The 21,246-nt window shown below is 40.2% G+C and overlaps 1 protein-coding gene across 6 annotated transcripts in view; it reads right to left on the bottom strand.

Moving 5' to 3' along the window:
* The window catches only part of trak1a (trafficking protein, kinesin binding 1a), a 39,501-nt gene extending 19,351 nt beyond the window's left edge, over positions 1-20,150 (bottom strand). Inside the window, exons 1-2 of one of the 6 annotated variants that reach the window (XM_044206619.1) lie at positions 19,941-20,150; positions 10,565-10,759 (exon numbers count right to left, since the gene is read on the bottom strand). Coding sequence is in view for 4 of the 6 variants with exons in the window: in XM_044206623.1 (XP_044062558.1) it covers positions 1,256-1,484 (229 nt within the window). In the remaining 2 variants the exon portion in view is untranslated. Of the gene's footprint in view, positions 1-1,255; positions 1,793-7,080; positions 7,919-10,564; positions 10,760-13,799; positions 13,823-14,854; positions 15,091-19,940 lie in introns of those variants that run through there. The other 5 variants (XM_044206617.1, XM_044206622.1, XM_044206618.1 and 2 more) reach the window with 5 other exon arrangements.
* Positions 20,151-21,246: the final 1,096 nt, after the last annotated feature.

Raw genomic sequence — 21,246 nt, 5'->3', positions numbered from 1 at the left:
TCTTTCAGTGAGGTCAGGAGACCAGCTATATGTAACATTCTCTTACTAATTTACTTTATTAATCCACTTTAGTCATAAGTGGGCGGTGAAGGAAAAGGTGAAGACACAGGTTAGAGAAGGAAACTGTAACCTGGATTGCGTAAAAGGATACGTTACTTAATGTTGTAAGCGACCAGGATGTTTTCTCTGTGTTTTTTTTATGGAGAGCAAGTCAGCATACCTGACAGACGCACTTACTTGCTCTCTCTCTCCCTCTCTTTCTTCCTCGTACCAGGAGGAGGATGAAAGAGAGGAGAAGTCAGATGTTTAGTCATATTCACTAGCATTAACCTAGATCACAACAGGTGTAATGTTAGAAAACTATATGGGTTCTACCATAATAGATAAGTTTGGTTCTGAGTTGAAATGTAATTAAAGCTCAGTAAACTCCTATTAGCAGACTCCTGGTTTTCTGTCTATCTGCTTTGCAGCAGGTGGGGGGCTGATGGAGCCAGAAGTCTGGAGTTCTGGCATCAGACACACAAGTCCAAGGACAACAAACAAGCCCCAAGACAACGGACAGGAAGGAGCCTTTGTTTTTCTAATCAATACCCCAAACGCAGCCTGTGAGTAACTGTTAAAAAATGTAATATAATGGAAGCACGTATCATTGAATACTACTTCCTTTTTGGACCTGGTTTAATATTAATCTTAATTGCCACTGTATCTCTCAAAATGCACATCCTTCTGTGTCATCATCAGGCCCTATCTTTCTTTCTTTCTGCTGTCTTTCTAACCATGTCTGTGAACAATTCAGGACAGTTACTCAACCCTGAAACAAATCCCAAAGTGATTAAACACAAGCTAAAAACTTAAATATCACGTAAGAATCTTTGTACATTAAAAAAAAACAACCAAATATTAAAATGTACTGTAGCATGCTGGCACTCAACACACCACTGAGGTGACAGCTAGGATAAAGAGCCAAGCCCATATTTGAACATGTCAAATTCGCATGCAGATGAACCATGCTGTGCTGAGACCACACTAACACACTAACATGAGAGACTGCACCTGCAGGATAAAGCCACAGCCCACAGGAGACAATACACCCTTCAAAAAGGCTACACAGCTTCACAACAAATGAATTAAGACGGAAGAATCACACTACAAAAGGTCCGACACACTGAGCAAGCTAACACACAGATCAGCCAGAACCAAGAAGAAGAGCACAACAGAGACGATGCCCTCGATTACAAAGAACGCCACAGACTACCTTCATACAGAACTTGTTGCTCTTCATCCATCTCTTCTTGCTCTTCCTGTTCTGTGCTTCCATGACTGGGAAGACAGACATACTTCTGTTCTTCCTCCTCCTCTTCTTCCTCCTCCTCCTCCTGCTCCGTGCTTCCATGACTGGGTAGACAAACGTATTCCTCATCCTCCTCTGTCTGGTTGGAGTACTCCAGCTCGTCTTCAGCGCCAGCAGCTGTGAGCAGTGCCATCCTCCACTCTGGCGCTAAGGCTAACCACTACACCACAAAGCCTGCAGATGCAAGGCCATGGCTCCTACCTGTGCTGTGTGCATTTGTGTGTGTTTTAATCTATGAATCCATGCCTAATCTGTGTGTGCCTAGTTGTGAAAGTACACCTATAACAAAGTGTTTGTTCCAAAGAGGACAATAGCACCTACTGTATAGTGTATACAGTATGTCTCTCAAAATTCTCCATTGTACATGGCAAAGTCTGTGTGTGTATATCTGGCAAGTACCAAATAATGTCAGCTGAGTGAGTTTCTAAAGTGTGTGTGTTTCATTTGTTTCCTGTGGTAGCTCCGTGAGACAACCAGATAACCTGACTCCTCCCCGTCTCCTCTGTGACTGGTCAGTGAATGGCCTACTCCACTTTACCACAGACAGTGGGGGTGGACACGCACACGTATTTATAAGGCTGTACATCAGCTTTTTAAGGCCATAAACCTATTCATTTGAAGCCTACCTTCACAGGTAGGAATGAAAGCAAGTCCTTTTACAACCCCCCTCAAGCTAAAGTAACTTGGTACAGTCCTGTTTAGCCTCTACGGTGAAATAGGGCAGAGCAAACAATAATAGACCTGCACCTGTTTCCAGGGTGGGGCCAGTCACAGTGGAACCTTTATAAATTAATGTTTTTACACATATTTAACCTCAGGCCCATATCATCAGGTGAGATTCATGGGATAGCAAGCTAAATTTAGTCTGAAAGTGTGGCAAACATGAATGCAGGGATATTCACAGCAAGATTTAATATGCATCATACTGTGAAGTCACAATAATGGACAAACATCAGAACAGTTTAAGGCAATATTTTTAATTATTTGAATTGTGATATAAACATTTAAAAAGAAAAGTAAACATTGTTTCTCTTCTGCTTCACATCATATTCTTGTTAAGAGTGATTAGGGAGAGGGAATATGCTTAATCAGTATAATGTGTAATGTTATTTAATTATAACATGTACGTAAACATGAACATTAAAGACTGGAGAGACATAAGAGAGGGTTCTGGCAGGAACCATTTCCAGATCTAAAGCAGCTCATGCTGTTACAGAGGCAGGCCTCTGAGACAGTACACTCTCACATCTTTGTGCAACTACAGCAATAAACTGACTGTGCACCCTATGAACTGCACAGACAAAGTGAGAGCTATAATACAACGCTGATTTCACTTATTACATTCCCTTCATTCCTAAAGTGGAGAAGTACAGCAAGTGGATGTTGGGAAGGATTTTTAAGTTTTCAGACAATCAGCAGCACCCAGACGCAGATCTTTAAGCTCTAAATCCAATTCAAAAATATTTCAAATACAGAAAAAGCATTTCAAACTCCCGCCATGAAAACTGGCACGAAGAGACTTTAAATGCAGGAAAGACAGAACTGGGTCAAGTTGATCAGCAACACGTTCAATAGGGGTTTCTGGAAAATGGACACAAAAAACAAGTCCAATGCCTAACTTCAAAACCTGTCTCTTCGAGCCTGTCAAACTTTAAAAGCATGAACTATTAGTAGAGTCTTTGTAAGAGTTTCATAAATACCAAGAAGTATTTTCACCGTGCATCATATTTAGTTTGTTATTACGCTTACACATTAAATTTGAGATACTTCCTTGTGGCTTGATGGCCTAAACTCACCAGATTATAACCTTTATCACATGATTGAAATGGTTCAGTTGAGGCTGAGTGGCATCAACAGAAGGTCTACAAAAATAGTATGGTAATACTTTCTCAATATACATACATACATACATACATACATACATACATACACACACACACACACACACACACACACACACACACACACACACCCGTATGACCCAATCCTTCAAAAATGAATATGGGCCACATCAAAGCAGTCCAATTTTCTGCTCATTAGTCACTGCTAAAGTGTTCTAATTACTGTAATTGGTCTAGAAAACTGATGCCAGCTCAGTACTGTCCTGCATGCTTGAGTAACTCCACTCAATGGCCCTATGGATGCAATGCTGCAGGCAACAAAAGGTCCTGGACAAACACCACTCAGTGCTTCTGAGCAGTATTTTCCCTATCCCATTGCTTTTCTGGTCACATTCACTCTTTACGCTCCACTCGTTTTTCCATTTTCCCCTTCATACACCCTCCTCCCCTTTTCACCTGATTTGTCTGTTAGGTCTCTGTTGAAATGCTTTGTACAGTAGTTTTGAAGAAAATTACTAAATTGGACATGGAATTTACACAAACAACATTTTAGACTAACATGTATAACCCCATTGAAATCACCTGCCTAAAACAACGATTGTCTGCTATGGTACAAGGCTCCACATCTTTCTACTCATGTCCTTCAAACCTCTTAGATTTCCTACTCACGGTTTTCTTTGACACAGAAACTGCAGCAACATTACCATCAGAGCAGCAATGGCCAGGGAACTACTCTCTGTCCCACTTGCTCACTGAGTAGCATACTGAGTTTCGAAATACAGCAAGTCATTTCAGAGTAAATAAGACGGTGTAGTCCCTCATTCGTCCAGGAGTGTTCTATCGTAGAAAAGGTTTCAGTCGTATTCATCTGGACATTGTTTCAGAATCAAGACGTTTTGGCTCCCATCCGGAAGTCATTCTCAATTGTGAAAAATGGACCAGGAACTCAGAAATTTAAGCTACTCTGTGTTACTTAAGCCCCGCCCTCAGGAAGAAGTCTTCCTGAGTATCTGCTGATTACTCTGCCCAGTTTCACCTGAAACTGACCTAATTGTTGTTTGTGTCAAAGAAGCCATTTTTGTGAAAAAAGAAAACCCCTCTTTGAACAGAACAGTGTATTAGCACCTTGGTCACGCCAATCATATGCCAATCAGGTACTTAACAGTGATGAGGGAGGTACAGCCAGAAAACCATAGGCCTGATTACTGATTACTGGGCCATCATGGAAACAATTAGGTCAGTTTCAGGTGAAACTGGGCAGAGTAATCAACAGATACTCAGGAAGACTCCTTCCTGATGGCAGGGCTTATGTAACACAGAGTAGCTTAAATTTCTGAGTTCCCGGACTACGACTGAAACCATTTCAGAGTAAAGTTAACAAAACTTAGCAAATGCTATGTGATAGGAAAGACAATTACAATTTGAAAGCTATTACCTACATAGTCTTGGAAACAAACACATAATTAGTTTGCAGTGGTTTTTAACAATTTCTAAAACCACATCAAAACTTAAATGCTGACAAATAAAATCCATGTTTTCGCTCCCAGCTCCCAAAACTATCCCTCCACCCTACTATATCCCCACTGGAAGAAAAGTTTGCCCTCCTTCTCAGCCCCAGCCCTCTGTCCTGGTTGCCCTCCATCCACCCAGCCATTTGTTCTGAAGGCATCTAAAAGTGCCAAAGAATATTTGGCAGGCTGCTATCAGCAAGGGTGGCTTAGAGCGGCATGCAAACCATTGGGCTAAATATAAGCCAACCTACTTCCATGCTCTCCCTTGCATATCTCAGAATAACACCAAACTGGCTGCTTTTCTATTTCTGCCCTGACACTCCACCAGAAGATTTATCAAACAAACTGCACGTCACCTCTCATTTGGTTATTTGATCATTTCAGCATCAAGCACAGTTGTAAAATCTATTGTCAGTGTCTAGCAGGAAACAATTGTCTGCATAAAGTCAAAATACCAAAGACTGGAAATCAAACCTGGGTTAGCTGCCTCGGCTAAACAATATTGCAGTCATTTAAGCAGCACAGCTCACACTGGGGAGGTGCTGAGCTGTCTCAAACTGTTATGTAAGAATTTCTACAGAGCATCCCTGACACACATGCACAGTACAGTGCACATAACTAAAAGATCATATTCTCTCCCTTAATGCATCAGACTTCCACATTAAATGCACGGTTCAATTCTACCAAAATATATTACTATCAAATTCAGAAAAATGCACCGAACACAAAGCAATTATTGCAGGTTATAGCTACATTGAGTGAAATTAATTACACAGCACATCAAAACATGGACCATAACCAAGCTGCCTTACAAGACAAGAGAGGAGGGACACAGACAACAGTAGAAAGATGTACAGAGAGAGGAGGGAGGGAGAGCTAGAGGCAGTGCCAACAGGCTGGTAATAAACCAACCTCTGCTATAACCTGCTGTTAGTCACACGACCAGGCACCATCAGTCCACTGGGGGATGTTACATACTGTAGCTACTGCAAGACGATACAACAAGCTGTCATAAGAAACTGGGGTACATTACATATATGCACATCACTGCACCAAATTCTAAGATTAATGGGCAATTCACATTAGTATTTTTTTTTCTAATAAAATGGCATTTACATGTTACGGTTGCTTCAAAATGTTTTTAAAATGCCCTGATATGGAGATTATTTCACTTTCTCTCAACAAACTTAGATTCCATTCACTCAGCTAATTTGTCATTTAGACACTCTACCAGCTGCCTATATCTTCATTACATGTCTCTTCTCACAATAAACTGTTCTTGCCATCATCACAAAACAACCCTCTTATACTGATTCACAAGAGACAAAGAAGAAACACAACCATCCCCAGTCCCACTTACACCCACAGCTAGTCATATAAGCTACACCGTGGCCCTATTTTAGAGGCCACACTGACTCAGCTGCCACAGAGCACCTGTTACAGCACCTACTGTATCCAGCACGCACTGCATGCTGTGGCTACAGCGTTAATGCTGCTGTGTTTTTCCTCGTTGTAACATCTGCCTTGATATATTTCTTGTGTCGTGAACGCCAGTCCACAAGGTCACATGCTCTGGGTTGTCTTAGATGGAAACAAGCAGAAAGAAATCAGTTTAAGCGGACTACACTAGGGGTTTAGTTGAAGGACAATAAAAGGTGTTTCATCATTTTTGAGCTCAAGTACTTTATAATCCACTTTTCATTATGTTGAGGGGAGTAATGTCTATCTGTTCACCAACCTTGTTTAATATTGACCAATCCAGTTTAATCCTGCCACTACCTCCCTTCACTTTAACCTCAGTCTGTGTGTCAGCAGAGGATACGATATATAAAAACCAAACAATGTTACAACACGTATGCACGGCATAATCAAAGCACTTCTTATATTTATATTATATATTTATGCACTTTGACTCCAAATGTGTCAGTTGGAATCTGCCATCTTCTGTCAATGTATTAATATTACCACTACAATTACATTACTACTATTTTAAAAATTCTAGGTGGTATTTTCAATTTCCAGAATTCCATTAATTCTGTTTCAGTTTACTCATAGCTACATTACACATAAGTTGAGATCTGGATCTAATGCACTGTGCAGCCAACAGCTCACTTGTTGAGTCAGTGTAGTTTCTAGAAGAGCTTGTGTCTTGTTTTGATACTGTCAGGGCATTTTTACAGTATACCACAGCAGTGACCCCAAAGCCATCCCTACTGTGTGTATTTCTATGTCTCCCACAATTTAGTTCAGCTATCCAACAGAAAGTACTATAGTACCATCTCTACATAGCCAATAACATCAGTGCCGTTAGCAGTTTGAGTCAACTCTTCAAAAACTAGATGTCACTGCATAAAACTCTAGCAGACTGTTGTCTTACCATCAGTACACTCTTCATAGTACCAGTCCAGCTCATAGTAGTCTGCCTTGACAAACCTCTGGCCTCTGGTCTGGCCTCGTCTCTTCATCCTCACTGCTCTGACAGACAGCTGTATTGTTTCCAATGTCCCAGCATATTTAGCTGTAACATCTCTGGCAAATCCAGTGTCCCAGCATGCTTAGAGACAACCAGCTGTCGCTGGGGTCTTACTAGTTACTGACAGTGTCCGTTAGTCAGTCAATCAGTATCCAGTTCTGCTATCCCAGCATGCTTAGCTAGTGACAATCTGCCCATTCTCATCATATGTCCTTTTTGTCCCACACTCATTAGCAGCCAACTGTCAGCGTATTATGCTCCATATTTGTTTTGGTGCTGGTGCCATTTCTGCGTGTCATCCCACAGAACCGTTACTTGCGTCATCAGTTGTCAGCAGAAAAAAAACATTGTCACTTTGTTGTCCTTTTGTCCATCATACATTCTTTACTGTTTCAGCAGATGTGTCAGTTGGAATGTGCCATCTTCCATCAATCTGTGCCATCTCTGACCTTTGGTGTCTGTCTGTCTTCTTTCTTTTCTGTCCATCAGTTTTCTTCAGTCACTCCAAAGCTTCAGCAAATGTGCCAGATTCTACCCTCTCATGTCTCCATCAATTTATAGCTTCTCGTTAATTTATCTTACTGTGCTCCTGCCAGTCTGCCCTCTGGCCAGTTTTTTTGTGGTCATATTATAACGGTTGTCTTCTCTTTTGCAACATTCCTTGCTCAGTGACAGCACTAGCTCTACACATGGACCACCGCATCTCTAACAATGACTCAATAAACACACAGATCCAGAGAGTGAGGGAGAGCGAGCAGCAGCAGCAGTCACGGGTTTTGCAGCAGAAATGATGATAATCATGACTCAGTGAGGTGGGCGGGTTTAGAAGATGCCTACAGCCAATCAGAGGGAGCAGTATCACTAGCTTGCTCCCGCCCTCCATTTGTATGTAAGCATCTCCCTCTCCTCTCCTTTACTTTACTTTGTCCTTCTGTATGGTTGCTATAGTAACAGGCTCAGGCTCCAAGGCCTGAGGCTGAGCAGCATAGCATGTGAAAGCAGTTAGCAGGATTGTGCAGTGTTGGCAGAGGTGACGTGGCTAACCCAAAATGAATGAACACAATGGGTATTTTAAGGATTGGTCATTTTAGCTGGGGAGTGATGAAATAAGCACATGCACAGTGCATGGGAGACAGAACAATGTTGTGTCATCAGAGCAAAAGCAAAATACTGTCCATCTCAATTACAATATGAGCAAAATTCAATGTCAACCAGCTTGTAAATGCTAACAGAGACTGCTATGATGCATATTATGGAAAGATTAATTATAGCTCAATACATTCTAATACTTACAGAATGAAGCTAACACAAGGCCAGGACCAATAGCTATCAGGCTAATGGTAGAGTCACAAACTGATGCTTAAATGGGAGGAAGTTGGCTTTAATAATGTGTGTTTATGATGTGTAAAAACGCACCTCCTGCTAATAAAGTGACTAGCACACAGTTCAGTGCTAACGAGCCGGAGGGGTCATATAACTGCTCCAGATTTTATTTGTGTAATGCAGTGAGGTTGCATCAGCCCCCAGTAACTGATTCAGTTACAGTTCATCATTTGTTACTACTGCATGAGAATGCATATATGGTCATTACTGGATGACAATGACATATACATCCATATTTTGTAAGAATAGAAATAAATATGAAATAATATTAAATCCCATGACCACTTTTTGGGCGAAAAGATAATACGAAGATAATAAGAAGAAACACTACTAGCCATATCAATACAGATGTCAAATAAACCTCTACCTGGTATGAAAAAGAAAGGACGTCTGTGTATCACATAAGTGTATAACAACATATCTTTAAGAAACAAAAAATGTGTTGTGTGTGAATTTCCACTGGTCTCTTTTGAATGACTCTTTATCCACATCCACTATGCATTAATTGCATTTTTCATATGGCTGTCGATACAGACCACATTACTGTGTAGCTAGAAGGGCTAGGGGAACATCTATCAATGAGACAACCTGTCTCCTCTGTTTTGCGAGACATGTGGGTGTGATGTCACCACATCATGAAGTTGCTATCTATTGGTCAGTTGTCTCCATGTCATCATCTCCTCAAACATGTCCTTCTCATGCAGAAGGTTACATACTGTGCACATTACCCTGTGAATTCATAGTGCTGTTGAACAATTTAACCAATGGGAGCTCCAGGTAAAGATGAATGGTATACAGGACAAGAAGTTGCATAAATACGATCACCTACTGTATATGGCAGTTTTAAGATGGTTAGTATGCAGCATTTTATCAGAGAGATAATATCCCTAGACCTCAACACAGCTCCAGTGAAGCACAGCTTTATGACCAGGATGAAACCAATATGACCTATCCCTGCTCATTCATGGCCCTCAGGGTGTCGGTACCTGGCCATCTGTTTGAGGCAGTAATGAGGAACAACATGCCTCCAGTCAGGGAAAAAAAACTATGTGGAGAATACAGTTGATAATAAAGCACAAAAGCAATGTTGAATATTTAGCAAACACCCCTTACAGAATATCTCATTCCGTTTCTTATCTAACATGACCTTGTCGTCGCCTCTTAGCCTGGCTGGCTATGGCGAACGTCATGGCCAAAGTGACCATGTCGACATGGGGCATCAAGGTGAAGTTACAGTTCTCAGTTAAACCTATTTATAAGGTGCTTGATCTATTTTTAGAAACAGTTTTTACTGAGTCACAGTTCAAGCAGACGATCAATTATTGATGGTAAAAAAACAAAAACATTTTACATTCCCTTGGTTTGCCATTTGTGGGTGTGTGAGGTTAACAGCTGACATAAACGTCAACCATAGGGCAGCTCTTAGTTTGATAAGACAAGAGCTGACACGTGCATAAATGCACAACAGCGGGCTGAGTGCAAGAGAAAGCAAAACATCAACCAACAGAGAGTGAGAGAGAAATACCATCAGGTATGTTTGTTGTGGCAACCAAGGCCAGCTGTCACGCCCACACCCTGATGGGCAGATGGCCATCTCTCTCTGATTCCTTCTCACTCAAGGTCAGTATAAATCTTAAAACTCTCACCTCTCAGTCTTAAATTCTCATTGTCACTCTACAATAACCTTTTCCAGAAGGTTAAATCTAGGAATATAGCCTAGTGTTTGGAATAAGTTTGGTGTTAAGAGTATTAAAATGGCAATTTCAGGAACAATATTAACACCTGTATGTTTAGGGGATGATATTATTTGAGAAGGGGGCAGTAATACTAGGCATGACGAGGATGTGGGATCACAAAACACTTAAATCCTCAGACTTTGTGACAGAGGGGGTTTCCTTTAACAGAATTACATGTTTGCAACAATCATCATCATCATATTTAGAAGCAATCTGGACACTGAATCTTTACACTAAATCATCTAATCAACAGTATGTGATGAACTTACAGAAGTATTTGAGGGTCTCCTCTATCTGTTCAGTAGTCAGGTCGAGGGAAGAGTAGGGGTCCACCAGTGGCGTGTGCAGCCAATCATCTTGGTCGTAGCCGAAGATGGTGTCGGCCCTCAGCTTGTAGACCGGCAGCTGTTCCTCCAATAAACTGATAATCTCAAGCTCCGGCAAATCAGTACTGTTACACACATCTGCACACAGAGAGAGAAAGAGAGATGCTGTACAATATTTGTTCTTTTCTTTGGCAATATGTTTTTTTAGGTCATCATAAATAGACATTACCTATTGGCAGTGGACATATTGAGATACAGATTTTGATCAAAAATAATGTCATCTCTGGCTATTTATAACAGTTAGATTAGAGGACCTCTCCTCATTTATAATTCATCCCAACAAGACATTTCATCTATTAAAGTCTATTAAAACTGAAAGTATAGGATGCCCTCTAGTGGTAAATTGAGGAACTAACCCTCCCCCTGCCACTCCTTGCATCTACTGTGTAGCACTTAAAAATGGAGAGCAACTGAACGTCGAGTACATTTGTGTCAATTTGCATCCTCATTTAAATTGATCAAAAGCTTAGGGGCTGTACAATTCATCCCCTTTGGTTACGTTAGATTGCAACAAATGTAAACAGAATCCTGTGCGTTGTGCCACAACCTCATATGTTACTGGCTGCAATAATGCATTCCTAGCCCATACTATTTAGACCCATAATTACTCAAAAGAAAGTGATCCAACAGTATTGCAAACCCAACAACATGTCTGTCTTTTTTTTGTAGATATATATTAGTGAGTGTTTTACTATATACAGTATGTCACATTCCACTGTATTTACTTCTCTATTATCTGTGTAGCCAGCTGAGAGAGATTCAATATCTATCTCAAAGGCACTTCAGAACAGCAAATACACAAGTGGAGACTATTTGAGGGACAGCCTCCCTACTTACTATGAAACCCTGCTGTCTAAGAAAAGATGCATAAATAAAACTGGGATGGGCACAGTAAATGCAGTCTTTTAAACATTCTCAGATAAGTACAACTACAGAGAAAATATACTATTTACAGTAACCAAACAAACAGCTTCTGCTACTTTTATTTATTCCCTATTCGGTAAAAAGAAAAAAGAAAAAGACCTGCAATCATTTATACATCATAAGAAGTCATCTTTGACATGGCAGCTTAACCGGTCTACAAACTCTGTAGCTCCGTAACAAAGTCAACAGCAGCCTTCTACTGAAAACCACTGAGTCAACCAGAGAGGCATATTTGTATGCCCCTGTGGAAAACTAAATAATCTTACCTATGCTTTCAGCTATGTGCCTCCCTGTTCACACATGTGTTTAGTGTGCATCTATTAGAGTGCATATTCTCTCTTTTCGCACACAGAATTGAGGTTTTAGTCACTTTTTCTACAGAAATGTGGAACTGAGATTCTCTTGGATAGACAGAATTAGCATATATGTAGAATGAGAATTAACATACAGTAAAAATAAAGTCCTTTGTTACTCTGCCTCCCTCTATTTCTGGTTCTGTCGCTCTCCTATGCTGTCTGTCGGTCTGTCTACGTGTATGTCTCTCTAACAATGCTGTCTCTCACACTTTGCTAATCCAGACTGAATGACTGACTGTGCTGAAAAAGGGAAACACACACACACACACACACACACACACACACACACACACACACACACAGCAGCTGGGGAATCATTCAGCAAGCGCAGCCAATGAGGTTTCAACACAGAAGTAAGTACTGAATTGCAATTCCTACCAATGCCATTAGAAAAGGGACATTTTACCAGTTTTTACTAACTTGTGCCACCTTAGAATAGTGTGATGATTCTCAGAAAAAGATTCTTATTATTGTCTTGGGCAAATCATAAATTTGGTTTGAATCTTCCGTTTACATTACCACTCTTTTTACTGAACAAAATATAGAGTACTGCAGCAGTTTGAGCCATCTTTTATTTGTGTTTTGTCATTTTCTCCTCAATTTTTAACAACACATGGAAACAGTGGTGCCTTTTGGATAACACCACTCAAATGTTAAATCCCAAACAATTATTCCTGAAACTTAATCAATATTAGCAATTCCATTATGAAGATAATAAGCCAGATCTCTATTTAAATTAAGTGCCCCTGTGAAGTCAGGAGCCATATAAAGTTTAATCAGTCAACTTTCTGGAAGTTTCAACTCATCTTAAAATTGTTTAAGCACAACCCTTAATGGACCCAAATAATATCTGTGCAAACCTGATCCTGAAGGGGATTTTGTTTGTGAAATCACAAACGTTCTTCTCTGTGCTGATATGAAATATAACACGTGCACTTCAGCTCCTAAAATGAGTACTGATAGGACACGGATGAAGATAATAATAGCACAAACCCTTCTATGCTGTGTGTGCTGACAAAAGGTCAATGGAGACGGCAAAAAGTGTGTGTTTGTGCGTGTCCATGTGTATGCTGTATTTGGTAAAACAAACGTGATAGTTTTTAAATTTTTGCAATTTCTCTTTTAATAGATATTGTGTTTTCTGTAGATACTGCTGTTCTCTGTCAGACAATGAACTGTATTACATGATATCTTTTACAGACCACCAATACTGAGCAACGCAAGGACTACTTTACATCTAACAGGAGGTAACGCTTATTTTTCATTCTTAATACTGAATCACAGTATTAAATGAGCACCTTGTAGAAACCAATCAAAAAGTTTTAACTTTACTAAACTCACTTCAATTCACATTTGGGATCAATGAACAAAATTTATATGACCAAGAGAAGTTCAAGTTCAAGTCCAACATTCAAATGTAAATATAGACTTCTGGCAGAGAGAACACAACCTACAGGGTCATACAGTACCAACATTAGCAGCAGTTACGTAGTAGCCACCAGAGCAAGAACATTCAAAAGGTAAGAATAGGCCACTGTCATACGGCTGAACAATAAACACACCAACATGTGCAGAGGACACAGGCAGAAAGGCAGAAATACTGACAGTAATTAAAGGTGCTGTATGCGACAAAGTAAGCATACGTCCACTAAAAATGCAACATAACATTATGCAAAGGATCCCTACATAGATAGACCTTTTTGTTTAACCAGAAACAGCCATTATCTCTCTCTTGCTCGCAACCAGACTCTGTTGAAAAACCCCCCAATAATTTTACCTTGTAGATCATCATTAAACACACTTCATTCAAAACAGGACAGAAACAAAATAAAACTCACCAAAACCATCTTTGTTAGTCTTTCCACTGTTCCAGCAATCACTAACTCTGGTTTGGTCAAAATAAATACTTAATTCACCGTGTGAGATGAGAAAAGAAACAGCCGTTACATTGCTCTCCTCAAAACCAACAGTTGCACAAGGAGGAACTCACATGCACTAACATGCACATGCAGCCGGACCGGCTGTATAAACAAAGCACAGAGAGGCTGCGATAACAACACAGGCAGAGGGAGTGTGACGCCATTCTCTGCTCAGGACGCCATTACTCCACTATTTCTTTATATAGCAAATAGCTGTTTTCTGCTATATTAACGTTAAAAATCTCGAATACAGAACCTTTAAGCTATAAAAATACACTGATAATAATGGACAATTACAAAGACCCAAAAACATGCAGAATTTGGTCAAACTAAGGCAAAGCAATACAGTAAATGATTAAGTACTAACACTGCAGGTATAGTATAACTAAGTGTAGTATCATTGGACTGAGACCCAAAATTAGGTCATTGACGAAAAGAAGGATATACAAACACATGGACTGGATTCAAACCCACCACACGTAGTGTTGGTATCAGACTGTAGAATCACGTGGATAAGATTTTAGAAATGTTGCTAAACAGAATAGGACAAGTTTAAATCAAAGTGCAGCACCTCGTATGTCCAACATGGCTGCCTCCTATACACAGTACAGTAGTGCTACTTGTGGCCAAGTGATAGTTAAAGAGCCAAGTTGACTTTCTATGATGCATTCATTGTAAACTTTTAACCTTTAAAAACAATTCCTTTAAAAGTTCAACAGACATAGGCTTGAAAATACAAAGAGTTAACTTGTAAAGGCAATTCCCCGAAGATTCCTATACAAGTCCCAAACAGGAGAAAACAGCTGACTGATTCACAGATAGACAGGAAGACAGACCGAAAGACAAACAAAGGGAAGATCGAGAGATAGAGACAGAGAGAGAATCGCTATCCAGATGTTAGCCAGACTCATCATAAACTTGACTAGAGACCAGCTGAAACTGGTAGAAAACCATGCTGTGCACAGTGTACTCACTCATGGTGCCTGAAGCCCGACAACCACCAACTCTCCTGCCCCCCAATCACATTTTCCACTGGACCAGGAGAGGGCAAGGTCGCAAGAAGTAACACAGGGAGGAGAGAGAGAAAGAGTGTTGGGAGGGTGAAAGACAGGAAGAACAAGAGAGAGGGTGCTAAAAGTTTTCGAGGACGGCACTGGGTGTAAGAGACAGATAGAGAAAGAGAGGAAAAGAGGGAGGGAGGAGTGAAGAGGAAGAGAAGAGACCCGAGCCAAACTGGTTCGTCATGCCTGGCATGCCAATGACGATATCCACATGGACCGCCCCGCACTTGCTCTCCCCCCACTCTCTCTCTTCCTCACTCTGACAGCCAACAAACCCAGCTGGACTCTTCCTACGAGCTGTACTCACTGAACACACTCTCCTTCTCTCTCTCTCTTCCTGTCCTGCCTGAAGCTGTTTCCTACTGTGTCTTTCTAGCTGCCCCAGCTCTACACAAGTTGCTCTATATTAAACTCTTACATGGAGAGACACAGACCTGATGAAAGATACTATGTGAATAAGGAGATTATATGCAAGTGTAAAACATTCTTAACTGCCAGAGCAACAGGTCATGAAACAGATTTAGCCCAGTTACAGCAGTAATCATGGCCTGTAAAACACGAGCAAAGCTGCTGCAGAAAAACTGCCAAAAACCCACTCTTTTTTCATGTGTGTATAAAAGTCTTAGAAGCAGACTAATTGCTACACTAACCAGTTTATAATATCCTGCCCTCCGGCAAGACATACTGCAGCATACGGTGCAGAACTGCCAGGTTCTTCCCCCGAGACATCAGACTCCTTAACTCCACACACAGCCAGTCTAGTGACTGCTTTTAACCTGTGATGTGCAATTTTACTCAGACATGCAATTTTATTTAGATGTAGAATTTTATTCAGTATGTGCAATTGGATTCAATGTGTGCAATATAAGCATGTTTGTTTACAGTATAATTAACTTATTATTCTTTACCTTTATCAGTCCTTATAGTATTTTTCAATTACCTTTGTGAGCCGGACGCAATGTAATTTCGTTCTATTGTGCACTTGTCTTGTGTATAATCTGAATGACAAAGTAAACTATGATCTACTAACACACTGTTCTCATGGAGCTGCAGCACAACCCTGTCCAGAATTAGACTGGGACACAGTTGAAAGCTGCAGCTGGTCACAGAGGGTAAGCACATGAAATTCAGGAGAGTACGTCAATGTGGTCAAATATCACTGGCAGCCTACAAGATCTATGTGCTGTACCAAGGTGTTCAAATGTCACTAACCCTGTAAATCTCTGAGTCCAGTATGTGTGTGTGTCGTCCTTCACTAACATGTTACCTTATATAAAAAGAATTATCTCTAATCCTAGAGGTCAGAGTGGAAGTGCAGTGGCACAAGTCCAGTTTGATTGCAGATGTGAATCTCTGAACACACCACAATTTTAAAGAGAACTCAACTTGAAACAGGAGAAATACAACATGATTATTTCCTAACATTTGCTGGGCATTCTGTTGCCCAATATATTAATTACACCACTTACATAGAACAGACAGTCTGTTATCTACTCTGTTATCAAAATGACATTACAAAACTTGCCACAAAATGTTGCTCTTTGGTCAACTTATTGTGGCCTAGACTCTGATTCAGTCCAGCACCTAGAATCTATTGGCACATGCTGCCAAACATTACAATACAAACTGTCAGACATGACAGTACTGCTGGTAGGGTTACAACAGCTAGCACTAAGAGATTCTGTACATGTGTTTTTAATGCTTTATGGTTGCACAAGATATGGTCATGTCTTGGTTTTGTCTATCAAGAGTCAAGAAGGACATGGTTTTTGAGTGAAGCTGACTATTTGACCTCAACAGAAAAACTGATCCAAAATCATTTCCAAAATCATTATCAGATTCTCTGGATACAACTGTAAGCTGGTGTTTCTCAGTATTTGTTGGACATTTTGCAGGGTTGTAAAACAATATGCGGGCTGAACAAAATGTGGGGAGGCATCATTTTAAAATATAAACTAATGGGAGAGAGGCAGTTTTACTGGAGGAATTTTAATTTAATCTGACTGGTATTCAATGAGTTGATCTTAACAGTAAGTAAAAGTAATAGAATATATTTTTGTATGACAATACATGAAGACAGAAAATGTGTAAAATGTTTAACTGGAATATAATATGACAACTGGCTGTTCTTGTACAAGTCATTTATTTTTTATTCTAGTTCCTGTCTAGCTCCTGTTGTCTATCTATAAGATAGATGCAAGAGCTGGAAACAATCAAGTAAAGAGGCATGGACATGGCCGGACATGTGGCTGTATCAGATATGTAAACGTGCAACATCGCATGCCAGCACCTTCATGAGCCTGAAAAATTAGCCTGAATAACAAAAAGAGAAAACAACCAAGATTTGTACTCCTTAATCAATGAGTGAAATCAATCTGGCTGCATTTGTCACAAACTCTATCACACAAGTCAATGTTTTCAATATGTTATATTCAGATGCAAAAGATCATTAAATAATTTCAGGATTATTATGCAGTGTTGCGGAAATGTTTCTGCAATAACCAAACTAATGCAGTTCAGTCTGTTCTGTCATGTATGCAGCCAGCCAGTCTCCTCGCTGTCAGTTCTACATTGGATGATTCAGACTTTTTGTGTACAAAAACACTGTATCCATGGCAACACTGTAAGTTGATGTGTGTGGTATACATCTGAGAGACCCCAAGTTCACTCAAAACCCTCCAAAATGACTACACTCCACCACTAAAGTCAACAACACTGACAGACGGGCTGCACTGGGTCAACACAGTCATACACACGGTCTCATGTTACTTTGGCTCTGTCTCTGCTGTGTGTGTGTGATAACGCAAACTGTGAACAAGAATCAAGCTCTGCTCCAAATGTTACAGCACAATGGATGTTTTCGCATGCTGTGATTGGATCAGAGTCAGGAAGTAGACTCAGCAATTTGGATTCTACTCTGTTTGTCCACTTACATAACTTTGCCTCTCTCACTCTGTTCTCCGTCTCCTCTCTGTCTGCCTGTTTGTTCCTGATCGCTCTCTCCTCACCAAGCATCCCATAATTTTACAGTTACTCAACTCTTTACATCACTGCTGGCTGGTAACCACGGAGAATTAACCTCACACCCAGGAACTGCCCCATGGCAGTGAGCTGCTCTATTCAGCTCTTTGTGTTCATTCATCCTCTAGACTTAGTGAAATTATACACACATACACACTCCACACAAACACTCTCTCTCTCTCTCTCTCGGTGTGGATGTATTCAACTAGAGAGTTCAGCAGGGAGACGCGTCAGACTGCGAAGGATATATGAGAGAGAGAGAGAGAACTTAAGTTTGTCATAGTAATCCTATCATACCAGCAGATGGCAGCACTGACCTAACCTCCTCAACTGTCCTCCCTTGAAAGACTTCAGTGTTGAAGACACATGACTACAGTAGATATCATCGCTGCCTGTCATTTCACCATTTGGTTTGTTACACTGTTGCCAATCTGTTTCTGTTCAGTTTGTCTGACTGATAATCAAATGTTTTGTTTCTTTTTGTTAACTTTGACATAACCAAATTTAAAAAAAAATTAGAAATAAAAACACTGTCATAGAATACAAGATTAAAAACAAAGATTAAAAGACAAACAATGTTAGGGTTTGAAATAACAAGCAATGTTTGTTGTGAACCTGAAATCTAAATGTAGTTGCAGCACCAGAGTAAGAGAAAAGTGAAGTAGGGACAGTTCTTCTCACGTGTTCTTAGTTTGTGACAAATCGATTTACATTGCTAAATATTGAAGTTTAATTTTCTCCAGCACTGACCAATAACAGCTTATAGTATAATACAACACAACAACACAATAAACAAGCTCATACATTTCCGTGAAAAATTTCTCTGACACTTGACACAGTTTCAACAAAACTGGAATGAATAAGCTTCAAATAAGCGTTGCAGGCCTACTGTAATTGACTACACTATACTGCACTCTACGGTGTTCCTTTTACTTTGTCCACCACCTGCTTACCTAAGCAGAATGCATTAGGAAGTAACCCCCCAGGGTGTAACCTGCCTCTTGCCCAATGTATACAGTACTAGACTCCAGCCCTGTAGGACCCTAAGAAAGAATAAGCTGGTTTGGAAACCGAATAGATGGATGGCTGAATAGTAGAGCCAAGTTTCTGAGTGTTCAAGGTGAAAAACGGGGTAGAGGATGAAGGGGACATTGCATTTAACAGTTGGCTTTAGAAGTTTGATCACAAGAGACAATGGCCATGCATTGTAGTACTGCAGCCTCAGCTCTGTCTTGTCACAAAACTACGATTCTAAAAGATCTGTCATCAGTTTTGGTTTCCAAGTTGGGACAATCTAGACTGCTGCATGATGAGCAATGCAAGAAAAAAAAAATCAATATCCATTAATATTTTATGTGTTATCACTCCAGTTGTTAAAAGTGTCTTGGTCCAGAGGGGCTCATTCAGACTGTAAAGAGAAAGGAGATGGGCCACAGCACAGCTATTTTCTGACCACTGGAGACAAGACATTAGTGTCCCTCTGCTCCCTTGGAGAGAAGGATGAGTGTTGAGAGAGAAAAAGAGAAGGGGAGATAAGTGGAAAAGTTGACAGAGACAGTCCACTGGGAGCTCTTTTCATATGCTGGCTTCTACACAGAGCTGAGGTCCCCTGGAGCTGCTTTACTGACAGGATGTGACATTAGAAAAGGGTCACAGAGATGGACAATTTCTCACAGCTCCACATGCCTCACTCTCACACACCATCTTTCTCAGCCTACAATGTTGTTCTCAGCTTATTCCAAAACCATAAGAGATTGCAGGCTGTTATTACTGTAAACGTTTAAATTGGGTTCAATTCTGATGTAGAACTTTAATATATAACTATTTTATTGACTCCAACAATGCAACCAGATGGACATTTAAAAGCAGAGCATTTGTGACAGTTTAATTATATATTTATGCATGTAGTGCTGAAACTGCTAATGGATCCCAGTGAGTTTTGTCTACCTATGGTTGCAACATATGCATGCGACATTACCAGTAATGGTCTCTGCATCTCTGTAGGTGGCTGTGAACTCCTGGAGTGCAGTCGGCAGACTTGCTTCACTGACATACTCCTCCTCTTCCTCCTCTTCGCTGACCAATCGGAGCCCTGGGTTGTGGAGCCGATATGTGTGTTCGGAAGACTGTTTAGGGGGTGGGGCGGAGGAGCAGGTGTGGGGAGGCGAAGTCTTCGGGTCCAGCTTGGCGCTGAGTGGTTACCGATTTAAAACACGACCAGCCATGGACAAAACTTGGATTTGCCAAAACAGGAATGGGACAAAACCAAATTAGATTTGTCTTGAGTGCATTATTGGACTGAAGCGGACAAACAGGATGTCTCCAACACAGGGCAGGTGGGAGTGGAAGAACCAGAACCACACACTTGGATGTACAGAGGTTATTCACTGCATACCTGAAAGAGAAAGGGGAGAGGCAGCAAAAGACAGAAGAACTTAATTTGCATTCATTTTTTAAATCACAAGTTAGATACAAAAAGATGCATAAAAAAACACAGCAAGATATAGCATAAAAACACAACACAATGTATCATAAGCGTTGGTTTACACTATTTCATTAGTTTAATATGTGCAAATATGTACCTATGAATATCTAATAACAGAACAGAAAACATGATTTAATTGAAACAACCCTCTCTCTTTTCCCCTGCAGTAGTATTTATAGACAGTGTCACACTCATCCACATGATGGCTGACTGGTTCATAAACAGAACACATGCTAAAGTGCAGATAATTATAGACTTCACTTTACACTGTGTTATCATTTTTTAGGCGTATAATCTAATACAATCCAATACAACAGCCCTGTAATAAATAATTTCTTTGAGAAGTTTATAATGTTCTGTCTTTGTTGACAATGTGTCAGAAAGATGTAAAATCTAATGTTATTTTTTGGGGCAATAATGGCAGTTATTTGTGGTATTGGATTGCATTAGACTGAACGGTGTTTCCGTCAACTAACAATTATTTTCATTACTGATTAATCTGCCAATGAGTTTTTTGATTAACATATTAATCATTAGTCTATAAAATGTCAAAACATTGTGAAAAAATGTCTAAGCAAATGCCGCCAGAAAACAGGCTTCTTTGGACATGCTGTTAATAACCGAAATTAGCTCTATGGCATTCATTTGTCTTAATAGTGATCGAGGAGCACCTGGCGCACCACAATTTCCTCGAGTCCAAGGCGACATTTTAAAATGTCTTGTTTTATATGATCAACAGTCTAAAACCCAAAGATATTCAGTTTGTGATGATATATGAAAAAAAGCAGCAAATCCTCTC

Source organism: Siniperca chuatsi, linkage group LG9, assembly GCF_020085105.1.
Source record: "Siniperca chuatsi isolate FFG_IHB_CAS linkage group LG9, ASM2008510v1, whole genome shotgun sequence".
NCBI classification, from domain to species: domain Eukaryota; kingdom Metazoa; phylum Chordata; class Actinopteri; order Centrarchiformes; family Sinipercidae; genus Siniperca; species Siniperca chuatsi.
The sequence above is the reverse complement of the archived record's forward strand: the minus strand, read 5'-3'. Positions and strand labels throughout refer to the sequence as shown.